This window comes from Nansenia antarctica (genome assembly GCF_963989245.1).
Source record: "Nansenia antarctica genome assembly, contig: SCAFFOLD_212, whole genome shotgun sequence".
NCBI lineage: Eukaryota > Metazoa > Chordata > Actinopteri > Argentiniformes > Microstomatidae > Nansenia > Nansenia antarctica.
The window spans coordinates 42,501-56,258 of NW_027663108.1; the positions used below are offsets into that span (position 1 = coordinate 42,501).

General features: G+C 49.1%; 1 protein-coding gene across 1 annotated transcript in view; it reads left to right on the top strand.

The window, feature by feature from the left end:
- Positions 1 to 13,758, top strand: part of rab2a (RAB2A, member RAS oncogene family) — a gene marked incomplete at its 3' end in the record, with an annotated part of 30,106 nt that overhangs the window by 15,405 nt on the left and 943 nt on the right. The window contains exons 4-6 of the mRNA XM_080550993.1: positions 9,755 to 9,837; positions 10,005 to 10,097; positions 11,731 to 11,842. Coding sequence (XP_080407119.1) covers positions 9,755 to 9,837; positions 10,005 to 10,097; positions 11,731 to 11,842 — 288 coding nt within the window. The remainder of the gene's footprint in view (positions 1 to 9,754; positions 9,838 to 10,004; positions 10,098 to 11,730; positions 11,843 to 13,758) is intronic.

The following is a 13,758-nucleotide window of genomic DNA, read 5'->3' on the forward strand; positions in this document are numbered from 1 at the left end:
TCTATTTCAATGTTTACAGAAAGGACCTATTATTCTTTACTGGACAATTTTATTATCACTTTATTTAACTTGATTGCAGTATGTGCAATATTTAGATGCTGCTCCGGAGCCATACTTGAATAACCTTGTTTGTAGAAAGGTCCTATTTTATTTTCATATTGGAATTGTTAAAACATTTGGACACTTGTTGAGAGAAACAAAATCACAGCTGTTTAAAAAACCCATAAAATAAATATGTTGTTCCAATTCATATCTTTTAAGTTCTCATCCTTACATTAGAATTAGAGCAGTTAACAGTTTGATGGTATCATGTGGTAATGCTCTCTGAAATTAGCCCATGATAGACAGATTCATCCAATGCCAAGTATTTTTGAAAGTACCTGCCCTTTTTCGAACAGCTTCCAATGGAGCTCTCCTAGATGGTTGTGTGAAACAAACCATCTGAGTCAGGTTAGTAATGCTCCATCACATTTAAATCTATTACACAGTGAATCTTAAACTGAAGCTTGACTTTAAAGCAACCCAACGTAAGTTTCATGTAGTTCTTTCACTCGTAACTCGGGCCGTGGGGGTGCTAGAGACGGGAGCCAATTTGTGCTCCTAAGTCCCCTGAAGACGTACAAACAAACTGCACGTTGATACGACCTTCCTAGCTGGAGATATGGCCGCACTTTACAAAAACCTCTTTAAATTAATCGCAAATTAAATCGCAATCGCAATATCTGTCAGAATAATCGCAATTAGATTTGTTTTCCCCAAATCGTGCAGCCCTACACCACTGGTAATACTATGGTGTATTACATCTATCACCACTGGTAATACTATGGTGTATTACATCTACCACCTCTGGTAATACTATGGTGTATTATATCTGGTAATACTATGGTGTATTATATCTACTGGTAATACTATGGTGTATTATATCTGGTAATACTATGGTGTATTATATCTACTGGTAATACTATGGTGTATTATATCTGGTAATACTATGGTGTATTATATCTGGTAATACTATGGTGTATTATATCTACTGGTAATACTATGGTGTATTATATCTACTGGTAATACTATGGTGTATTATATCTACTGGTAATACTATGGTGTATTATATCTACTGGTAATACTATGGTGTATTACATCTGGTAATACTATGGTGTATTATATCTGGTAATACTATGGTGTATTATATCTGGTAATACTATGGTGTATTACATCTACTGGTAATACTATGGTGTATTATATCTGGTAATACTATGGTGTATTATATCTGGTAATACTATGGTGTATTATATCTGGTAATACTATGGTGTATTATATCTGGTAATACTATGGTGTATTATATCTACTGGTAATACTATGGTGTATTATATCTACTGGTAATACTATGGTGTATTATATCTACTGGTAATACTATGGTGTATTATATCTACTGGTAATACTATGGTGTATTATATCTACCACCACTGGTTGGTTTTGTGCCGCTCTTCCGACTTTCACTACAGTTCAACAAGCGGAGAAAAGCAGAGTCAAACATCTCCAAGCACTTCAGTTTGACAAAATGTGTCTTGTTTATGACAGTTTTTTTCTTCACACCGATCACTGTTGTTTTCATTCTCTAATCGCTGTCACAGGTACATGTCTCTCCTATCACAGGTACATGTCTCTCCTATCACAGGTACATGTCTCTATCACAGGTACATGTCTCTATCACAGGTACATGTCTCTCCTTTGTTAACCGAATATTTTCAAAGTGCTGATTATTACTTTCAATAAACATTATTGTACACTGACAGTAGCAGGTTGAATTGCTTGTTTAAACCGCTGTTATTGTCATACTCGCTATTCACAACTGGTTTGTAACACCGGACCTTGTCTGGGCCAGATCTGATCTAACCACCATAGCGGGTAGGAAAGCTGGCTGTGTCTCACAACACTGTCTGTCTTTTGAACTTAGCTCAGGGCTAACTAGCTAGCTCTACTCCATATGAACCTAGCTCTGGCCTAACTAGCTAGCTCTACTCCATATTAACCTAGCTCTGGGCTGGCTAGCTAACTAGCTCTACTCCATATTAACCTAGCTCAGGGCTGGCTAGCTAACTAGCTCTACTCCATATGAACCTAGCTCAGGGCTGGCTAGCTAGCTCTACTCCATATGAACCTAGCTCAGGGCTGGCTAGCTAGCTCTACTCCATATGAACCTAGCTCAGGGCTAGCTAGCTAGCTCTCTACTTCATATGAACCTAGCTCAGGGCTGGCTAGCTAACTAGCTAGCTAGCTCTACTCCATTCATCAGTTATTGTGATTGAAGCTAGTGTCGCTGTCCCAGTCTCTGTAATAAGGGAACTTATAGGATATTCCTTGTCCACATATGAAGACTTCATTCAACCATGCTATACTATAAGGAAAAAAAGGGGTGTCGATTTGATCTTAACAGGATGTTCATTCACCTGTGACAAAGGACAGGCCAGTTGTGTTGTGGTGGTAATTAGCGTCTCTACATATGAATGAATGGTCTTTATTGTCATTGATATAGTACAGGTACCAAACAACGAAATTTGGGAGGGGGGGGCTCCCCTGGTGCTAGGAAAAAAAAACTAAAAACAAGAAGGGAAAAGAGCTGGTTTACATAAATAAAGGCTATGTACACTATCCACTATACTATACTATACAAATAAAACACTGTGCTGTGCTGTATGCTATGCTATACCTATTCTAACGTTTCCTATCTCTGAACCTTATGTACCCTAGGGTTGTCATATTGCACAGTGTTATTGCACATTCATTTAAAGTGTCGCAGTTTGCAGGTTTGAAATGTTCACAGTTGTGTTTCAGTGTTGCACTTGATTTCAATGTAGTAGCTGCCATCAAATTGTCTAGATCAGCGATACTCAACCCGCGGCTCGCGAGCCGCATGCGGCTCCTTTAAGACGAGGTGCGGCTCTTTTAAGTCCCACTTAAAAAATAAAAAAAAAAAAATAAAAAAATAAAACATTGTCAGCAGAATTCATCAACATTTCATTATCACTCACAAGTCACACATCAGTCTATTAAGCCGCGCCCCCCATCCCGCTGAACAACCAATCACAAATTATTTCAGGTTTCGCGCTCTGATTGCAGGTGCGCGAGATAAATGCTCCGTCACACTGGGAAGAGCTTACAGTGCAACAATGGCGAAGGAATATAGGAAACGAAAATATGAAGAGGAATATCGAACATTTAAAGAGGACTGGGAACTCGAGTTTTTCTTCGTCTCCACCGGTTCGGGAAAATGCATCTGCCTGCTTTGTGACAACGTCATTTCACAATTTAAAAGGTCCAATTTGCAGCGCCATCACGACACAAAACACCAGAAGTTCAGTACCGACTTTCCGAAAGGCGGAGAGCTGAGGGCGGAAAAGCTGGCGAGACTCAAACAGAACCGAACTGCTCAAAAAAACGTATTCCACACTAATACGAGTGAAAGAGCGACAGAGACATCCTACAAAATCACACATGAACTGATGAAAAAGATGAAGCCATATACTGACGGAGAAATGGTGAAGGATTGCATACTGCTGGCTTTTTCAACGTTGTATCCTGAGAAAAAAGACCTGGAACGAGAGGCCAAAAAAATTCAACTGTCGGATTCTACTGTATCTAGGAGGGCATCAGACATTTCAGAGAACATTGCACATACTCTTAAGGACAAACTGTCATCCGCTGAGTTTGTCAGCCTTGCAATGGACGAAAGCTTGGATATCAATGACACGCCACAATTACTCATCTTTATCCGAGCGATCAACAGTAAGTTTGACATTACAGAAGAACTGCTTGACATGGTTTCACTGGAAAATGGAACAACGGGCATTAAAATAAAAAACGCAGTGCTGGAAACATTAGAAAAGTTTAACATTGGACCAGAAAAAATCGCAGCATTCACAACAGATGGTGCACCGGCGATGCTAGGTAAGAGGAACGGAGCCGTGGCTTTGCTGAAAGAAACGCTGAAAAACGGCGGGGTTGCTGCTGAGGGTATTTTCTCATACCATTGTATTGTGCATCAACAAGCCTTGTTTGCTAAGTTCAAATGTCTGAATGAAGTGATGGCAAATGTAATCGAAGTGGTTAATTATATCAGGGCCCGTGCAAGAAACCACTTAAATTTTAAACTGCTGTGTGAGGAGTTTGACACTCACTATGGAGATTTGGTGTTACACACCGAGATCAGATGGCTGTCTAAAGGACGTATGCTTGCACATTTCATGGACCTGCTTGAACCCCTGAAATCCTTCATTGTCGGCCAAGGGGAGACTTCCCGATTTTCCTTTTTGGATGATAAAGAGTGGGGGCTGTCTGTTGCGTTCCTGTGTGACATTACGCAGCACTTGAACGAACTTAATCTCAAGATGCAGGGAAGAAACAAGACCGTGTATGAGCTCTACACGGCTGTCAGAGTATTTTCTGACAAACTGGATGTACTCGAACAAAGTGTCCGTGGTTCTGATTACCGTTTCTTCCCCACCGTGCAGAAAGTGATGGCGACGCATGCAGACGCTCTCCCGTCCTGTCAATCACAATTCTGTGACGTGCTAACTGAGCTCAAGCAAAACTACACATCAAGATTCCACGACTTCAAGGATCATAGCAATATTTTTCTACTTGTGAAAAACCCATTCCTGATTGAGGTCAATGAAATGAAGCAAATAAGCGACCAGCTCGGACTTGTGCAGCTTCAAATGGAGTTTGTGGAGTTAAAGAGCTCAGATGAACTTCAGCGTCAGTTTCGGATTACAGATGTCGTGGACTTTTGGAAACTGGTGGGGCATCTACCAAATATCTCCAGACTGGCAAGACGCATCATCTCAATGTTTCCGTCCACATACCGGTGTGAAGCAGCATTCTCTGCGCTCTCAAAAATAAAATGTCGCAACCGAAACAGATTGAGTCTGCAGCACACAACAGAGGCCCTTCGGATCGCTGTTTCCAGCGCAGAGCCCGACTTCAAATCACTTGTGCGGCAGAAGGAGTGTCAGAAATCACATTGAGTGTGAAGTAAGTACAACATTACTCTTCTGACAACCCCTGCTGTCTATAATCTGCTCTTATATTGACTGTGATTATCAGTAAACATGCTGTCTATTATCTGTTATGGGCAGTGATGATCAGTAAACATGCGGTCTGTTATCTGTTGTTATGGGCAGTGATGATCAGCAATGTGTGTTTTGTGGTTGCAGTGAAAATAATAAATCACAGTTATTGCACTGTACATTATGCTTTTCATTCCTTAGTAACATATTTGTTATATATCCGAACCTATTCTTGTTTATTTTCTCAGTCGTTTTATTATTTTTACCGTTGTTTGTTTTCTCTCCTCCACCAGTCCATTCCATCATCCCTGGACAGCCTGCCTGCCCTGCCTACCCTCCTGCCTGCCTGCCCTGCCTACCCTCCTGCCTGCCTAACGACTACTCCTCCTGCCTAAGCCCCTGCCTGCCTAACGACTACTCCTCCTGCCTAAGCCCCTGCCTGCCGACTACTCCCCCTGCCTGACCCCCGCTTGCCCTACGCCTACGACCATTCTCTGCCTAACCCCTTTAATAAATATCCTTTGTTATTACCCTAGTCTCTGTGTCCGTCTGTTCTGGGGTGCTGCCACATTTGACCGCTTGATTCAGGCCTAACAATATTACTATTATCCATATTCTCAAATGCATAATGGTTTCAGGGAGGAAAGGAGCGTTTTTGGATTGTGGCTCTTGCAAAAATATTTTTTCGTCAATGTGGCTCCTGATTAGGACAAGGTTGAGTACCACTGGTCTAGATTGTCCAGGGCCTAGAACCTAGGTCTTTGCTGTGTTCAGGGCCTGAATGGCCCTGGGGTAGAAGCTGAGCTTCAGTCTATTTGTCCTTGCGGACATGGTCCTGAACCGCCTGTCCGAGGGCAGCCGAGCAAAGTGTTCTTACCCAGGGTGGGATGGGTCTCTGGAGATCTTGGAGGCCTTCCTGAGGCAGCGTGTGTTGTACAGCTCTTCCAGAGAGGGGAGGGGGGCGCCGGTGATCTTCTGGGCCGATCTCACGACTCTCTGTAGCGCATTCCTCTCTGCGGCTGTGCAGCTGGAGAACCACACGCAGATGCAGTAGGTGAGGATGCTCTCCTATGTAAACATGACAAGTGGTCAGGAATGGAACCAACTGTCGTCATTACAACCCACAACCCAGTCTGTCTGCAACCTTCTACAGGCCTCTAACACCATGGCAGTGTAACTTAACACTTATGCTCATATGAACTTATGGTTCGCCTCAATTATTATTTATTTTTTTACCACGTTACGGTTTCCAAATTAACTGCGATTGTTACATTGACAGCCCTAATATATAATATATAATATATATGTATATATGTACTTACATATGTAAGTATGTAAGTAATCTAAGTTATCTAAGTAATCTAAGTAATAAAATGTATTGTCTCCATGCGAAGTTGTACACCAGAGGAGCAGTCATCTGTGGAGTCATCTGTGAGATGAGCAGTGTCAGTGTGGTGTAGAATGCCTCTTGACCACCAGGTGGCGACAGAGCCTCAGTAATGACAGTAGACCTCCACCAGGCAGACAGGAAGGGCCATTGCTCCCAGCCTCCCAGCTCCTGTGATGCGTGGAATTACAGGAGGCATGATTCCACACGTGTGTTTCATACCGCTCCTCCTCCTCCTCCTCTCATTCCACGTATCACTACGAGCCCGTCCTCCGATTTCTACCTCCGCCAGCCTCCCCTGATATGAACTCAGGTTATATGACCTCAGTAGTGACAGTATTAGAGTGTGAATGCACCAGCCTGTTGTTAGGGAAACACTATTGATCCGGTGGTTGTTAGGGAAACACTATTGATCAGGTGGTCGTTAGGGAAACTCTATTGATGAGGCGAGTGTATCTCCAGCAGATGATGCAGGTGACACTGCGGCTGTGTTTTACACACTCATTTGTATGTAACGCACACTGGACACACACACACACACACACACACACACACACACCCCACCTAGAGATGATTAGTGTCGTTATGATTGTGTGTGTGTGTGTGTGTCTGTCTCTCTCTCTCTTCTCCTCATCTCTCTCACCTCTCTCCTTCCCTCCCCTCCCTCCCCTCCCTCCCTCCCCTCCCCATCTCCCTCCCTGTGACTGTGCAGCAGCAGTATAGATGTGTGTGTGTGTGTGTGTGTGGCCTTGCTGTAACCTCTGGGTGTGGGCAGATGGCAGGCAGAGAGAGTGTCATTCATCATTTATTCACAATGGCTCCATTAGCCACTACGCTAGCAGCTGCCCAGGGGGGCTGGAGGCTAGGGGACTGGGGGGACTAGGAGGGTAGGGGGCTAGGAGGATAGGAGACTAGGAGGGCTAGACTGGGGGGCTAGGAGGATAGGGGGGCTAGGAGGCTAGGGGGACTAGGAGGCTAGACTGGGGGGCTAGGAGGATAGGGGGCTAGGAGCCTAGGATGCTAGACTGGGGGGCTAGGAGCCTAGGAGGGCTAGGAGACTAGACTGGGGGGCTAGGGGGCTAGGGAGACTAGGAGACTAGGAGACTAGGGGGGCTAGGAGGCTAGGAGACTAGGCTAGGGGTCTAGGAGGCTAGAGGCTTGGAGACTAGAGGCTAGGGGGCTGGGGAGGCTAGGGGTCTAGGAGGCTAGAGGGCTGGAGGGGTGGGTAGATTCATTCAGACACATTCCAGAATATGACTGGGAATGACAGAGAATTCCCTCATCCATTGTATTCGATGCCCAAACCCAAATGAACGACCATGATCATGTGACCCCACAACGCAGATCTGTAGCACTCCGGGGCTTCCTCAAACACAAACCATTTGAACACGTTACAGAAGCGACTGCGTTCCAGACGTTACAAACTCGCCCTCCGACTTTCAATGGAACGCAGCATGAACCTAAACACTGACAATTCACTAGTGTGTATTGAACTGTGGATGGAGAAACTGAGAACAGTTGCACCCCTAGTAGGAGGGTGGGTGGAAGGGTAGGTAGGTGGAGGGGTAGGAGGGTGGCTAGGTGGGTGGGTGGATGGGTAGGTAGGTGGAGGAGTAGGAGGTTGGCTAGGTGGGTGGGTGGAAGGGTAGGTAGGTGGAGGGGTAGGAGGGTGGCTAGGTGGGTGGGTGGATGGGTAGGTAGGTGGAGGGGTAGGTGGGAGGGTGGGTAGGTAGGTGGAGGGGTAGGAGGGTGGCTAGGTGGGTGGGTGGAAGGGTAGGTAGGTGGAGGGGTAGGAGGGTGGCTAGGTGGGTGGGTGGATGGGTAGGTAGGTGGAGGAGTAGGAGGGTGGCTAGGTGGGTGGGTGGAAGGGTAGGTGGGTGGAGGAGTAGGAGGGTGGCTAGGTGGGTGGGTGGAAGGGTAGGTGGGTGGAGGGGTAGGTGGGAGGGTGGAGGGGTAGGAGGGAGGGTGGAGGGGTAGGTGGGAGGGTGGAGGGGTAGGTGGGAGGGTGGAGGGGTAGGAGGGTGGCTAGGTGGGTGGGTGGATGGGTAGGTAGGTGGAGGGGTAGGAGGGTGGCTAGGTGGGTGGGTGGAAGGGTAGGTGGGTGGAGGGGTAGGTGGGAGGGTGGAGGGGTAGGAGGGTGGCTAGGTAGGTGGGTGGAAGGGTAGGTGGGAGGGTGGAGGGGTAGGAGGGTGGCTAGGTAGGTGGGTGGAAGGGTAGGTAGGTGGCTAGGTGGGAGGGTGGAGGGGTAGGTGGGTGGAGGGGTAGGTGGGAGGGTGGAGGGGTAGGTGGGAGGGTGGAGGGGTAGGAGGGTGGCTAGGTAGGTGGGTGGAAGGGTAGGTGGGAGGGTGGAAGGGTAGGAGGGTGGCTAGGTGGGGGGCTGGAAGGGTAGGTTGGGGGCTGGAGGGGTGAGTGGAGGGGTAGGTAGGTGGGTGGGTGAATTCTTATTGCCAGTGCCGGAGGTCTCTCATCTGAGGAGTCTGCTCTACTGGTCTAGATGTTGTTCATCTGAGGAGTCTCCTCTACTGGTCTAGATGTGGCTCCCCTTTAAACAAGAGGCAGGAGACACCTGATTGGCCAGAGCTGGAGAATTCTAGAATGCTGAGGGAGACTCTGTGATTGGCCAGGGCCGGTAGAATGTTAGAATGCTGAGGAGGCTCTGTGATTGGCCAGGGCTGGAGAATGTTAGAATGCTGTAGTAGTATTATGGGCTGGAGGGAGCGCAGCACAGAGGGCCTGTTGTTAGTCACGGCTGAGGGAGGGAGGGAGGGTGGGAGATAGGGAGAGAGAGAGTGGGGGGGCATACAGACAGAGGGAGAGGGCGAGAGAGAGAGGGCTCTATTGTACCACTGGGACAGGGCTAGGCCTGTATTCTCTCTCCTCTCCTCTCTCTGCTGCTGGAAAACCAGGAGAACTGCTCCACTGAGTCCTAAACCTCATTAACACATAAGAGCTTTCCCATTTATTCCATGGAATTGACCTGGTCAGGACCTTGTGTGATTCCATGGAATTTACAGGGAAGGCGTTAGGTGTGAACAGAAGCCTGAACATTCCCTGGTCCGGCACGCAAAGGGTTACGCATGTCTGACGCAAGACGTTTTCACGTGGAACAAGTGAACCAATCGCATTTGTAGTTTGTGGGGTTACTATTGTTAAATGTATGTATGTAAAGGGGCTCTAGGTAGCTTCCTCTCCTTGTCTCCTTTCCTAGTCTCCTCCCCATGTCTCCTCTCCTTCATCACAGCTAACGGGAATCAAAATCAAATGTGATTTGTTTTAACCAAGTGTGTGTGTGTCTCTCCAGGCTGGCCAGGAGTCGTTCAGGTCCATCACCAGGTCTTACTACAGAGGGGCGGCCGGCGCCCTGCTAGTCTACGACATCACAAGGTCAGTCAGCCTCCAATCAGAGGCCTCCTGTCTGGTTAAACCACTGTAACCTTTAACCTCAGCTGGAGTCTTTATACAACTGTACTAACGGCCTAGGTGTGTGTGTCTGGTGTGTGTGTGTCTGGTGTGTGTGTGTGTGTGTGTGTGTGTGTGTGTGTGTGTTGCAGAAGGGACACCTTCAACCACCTGACCACCTGGTTAGAGGACGCCCGCCAACATTCCAACTCCAACATGGTCATCATGCTCATTGGTAACAAGAGGTGAGAGACACACAGACAGACACACCACATACACACACAGGGTTTCCGCTAGGGATGCACCGAACATTCGGCCACCGAATGTATTCGGCCGAATATCGCAAAATAAAGCACATTCGGTATTCGGCCGAATGTGTGAAAACACCGAATGTTTACCACCGAATAGTGGGCGTGTTTTGATGACGCAATCAAACAGTGTAAGCATCCCATGCTGCTCAGCGAATGAGACGAGATTAATTTACTGCACCAGGGAAGTTCGCGGAGGTTGTGTCCGCGATGAAAACCAATGTGTCTACATTCACTTGACTGGATGACTGGATGTGTGCGTGTGTGTGTCTACATTCACCGTTTTCACTAGGAGTCACTGCCCAGCTCAGTAGGGCTTACACACCGACAGTTCTAACGATACACTCGTTCAGCGCTCGACAGTGGCGGCGCTCGGGGGTGGCACTGTGTGTGTCCGGGAGTGTAATGGGGGAATACAATGACCGTTCTGGACACCAAAGACACCAAAGAACATCTACTCTTCGAGACGAATCCAGTCAGACCATTATCAGACCTGCTGGTCGTGTCTGTGTGCGTGTGTGACTGGATGTCTACATTCAATGTGTCTCACCGACTACCTGTGGTAACCTGTAGACAGGTGAGGTAACCTGTGGTAACCTGTAGATCTCAATTTCTTTCTTTGAGAAGCATGAATAAAAAGCAAAATGTATTTAGTTTATGCAATGATAAAATTAAAAACTGCCGATACACATTCGGTATTCGGTATTTGGCCAAGTGTTTCCTTAAATTCGGCTTCGGCCTCGGCCAAGAATTTTCATTTCGGTGCATCCCTAGTTCCCGCGCTTGTCTTAAAAAGCCTTTAAGTCCAAAATCCAGCAATCCGATTTATAAGGCCTAAAAAGGCCCCACATATCAGTTATTAGGGTTAGGGTTTCCAGGGATGACCAACCAACCATGTTGTATAAAAGACAATGGTGAGTTGTAAGAGCCCCGTGGTAAATCTAAGGGCAGAGTGACAGACTGAGTCAAGTGGCTTTAGACGCAGCATGAAGACGCAGCATGTCTATAGATCACATCACCGTAGTCCAACACAGACAGACAGGGAAGTCGCTTCCACAATTCTTTGTTCTGTACGACAAAGGAAAACAGGATTTGTTTCTGTCCAAACAGCTGACCTTCTGACGCAGCTTGCTGACGAGGTTATCAATGTGATACTTAAACTGAAGTTTGTGATCAATCCAGATACCAAGATACTTGTACTCTGAGACTCTCTCAATGCCAGAGCCATTTACTGTGGTTCTACAGAGACTATCAGGATCAATATTTTGGGTGTTGGTAAATAACATACATTTAGTTTTACTAGCGTTCAGAACCAGTTAAAGCTTGAAGGGTGCTTTTTTTTGTTTTTTGTTTTTTTGTTTTTTTTGTTGAAGTTTCCAGCTTTCACACATTGACGCCTCTCACATAGATAGACACACACACTCCCTGCAACGCACCACACCACACCTTTCTTTTTTCCTTGGAAATACACTCATACTGTGACTGTGTCTCTCTCTCTGTGTTTGTGTCTGTGTGTGTGTGTGTGTGTGTGTGTGTGTGTGTGTGTGTGTGTGTGTGTGTGTGTGTGTAGTGACCTGGAGTCCAGGAGAGAGGTGAAGAAGGAGGAGGGGGAGGCGTTCGCCCGCGAGCACGGACTGATCTTCATGGAGACCTCCGCCAAGACCGCCTCCAACGTAGAGGAGGTAGACACACACACACACACACACACACACACACCTCCGCCAAGACCGCCTCCAACGTAGAGGAGGTAGACACACACACACACACACACACACACACCTCCGCCAAGACCGCCTCCAACCTAGAGGAGGTACACACACACACACACACACACACACACACACCTCCGCCAAGACTGCTTCTAACGTAGAGGAGGTACACACAAACACACACTCGCACTTGAACACATACACACACACACACAAACACACAGATACACACCTGTGCAGGTCTCTAGGGTGTGTGTGGAGGGGGGGGGGGGGTGGACCCCTGGTATGATTAATTTGTCTCATTAGTGTCACAATCCTCCTGATACCCCTCCTCTCCCTCCTTCCTACCCCTCCTCCCCTCCCTTTTCCTCCCTCCTACCCCTCCTCTCCCCCTCTCTCCTACCCCTCCTCTCCCCCTCTCTCCTACCCCTCCTCTCCCCCTCTCTCCTACCCCTCCTCTCCCCCTCTCTCCTACCCCTCCTACCCCTCCTCTCCCCCTCCCTCCTACCCCTCCTCTCCCCCTCTCTCTTACCCCTCCTCTCCCCCTCTCTCCTACCCCTCCTCTCCCCCTCTCTCCTACCCCTCCTCTCCCCCTCTCTCTTACCCCTCCTCTCCCCCTCTCTCCTACCCCTCCTCTCCCCCTCTCTCCTACCCCTCCTCTCCCCCTCTCTCCTACCCCTCCTCTCCCCCTCTCTCCTACCCCTCCTCTCCCCCTCCTCTCCTACCCCTCCTCTCCCCCTCTCTCCTACCCCTCCTCTCCCCCTCTCTCCTACCCCTCCTCTCCCCCTCTCTCCTACCCCTCCTCTCCCCTCCCTCCTACCCCTCCTCTCTCTCCCCTCCTCCTACCCCCCTCTCCCCCTCTCTCCTACCCCTCCTCTCCCCCTCCCTCCTACCCCTCCTCTCCCCCTCCTCCTACCCCTCCTCTCCCCCTCTCTCCTACCCCTCCTCTCCCCCTCTCTCCTACCCCTCCTCTCCCCCTCTCTCCTACCCCTCCTCTCCCCCTCTCTCCTACCCCTCCTCTCCCCCTCTCTCCTACCCCTCCTCTCCCCCTCTCTCCTACCCCTCCTCTCCCCCTCTCTCCTACCCCTCCTCTCCCCCTCTCTCCTACCCCTCCTCCCTCTCTCCCCCTCCTCCTCCCCTCTCCCTCTTACCCCTCCTCTCCCCTCTCTCCTACCCCTCCTCTCCCCTCTCTCCTACCCCTCCTCTCCCCTCTCTCCTACCCTCCTCTCCCCTCTCTCCTACCCCTCCTCTCCCCTCTCTCTTACCCCTCCTCTCCCCCTCTCTCCTACCCCTCCTCTCCCCCTCTCTCCTACCCCTCCTCTCCCCCTCTCTCCTACCCCTCCTCTCCCCCTCTCTCCTACCCCTCCTCTCCCCTCTCTCCTACCCCTCCTCTCCCCCTCTCTCCTACCCCTCCTCTCCCCTCTCTCCTACCCCTCCTCTCCCCCCTCTCTCCTACCCCTCCTCTCCCCTCTCTCCTACCCCTCCTCTCCCCCTCTCTCCTACCCCTCCTCTCCCCCTCTCTCCTACCCCTCCTCTCCCCCTCCCTCCTACCCCTCCTCTCCCCCTCTCTCCTACCCCTCCTCTCCCCTCTCTCCTACCCCTCCTCCCCCCTCTCTCCTACCCCTCCTCTCCCCCTCTCTCTTACCCCTCCTCTCCCCCTCTCTCCTACCCCTCCTCTCCCCCTCTCTCCTACCCCCTCTCCTCCTCTCCCCCTCTCTCTCCTACCTCCTCTCCCCTCTCCTACCCCTCTCTCCCCCCTACCCCTCCCCCCTCCTCTCCTACCCCTCCTCTCCCCCTCTCTCCTACCCCTCCTCTCCCCCTCTCTCCTACCCCTCCTCTCCCCCTCTCTCCTACCCCTCCTACCCCTCCTCTCCCCCTCCCTCCTACCC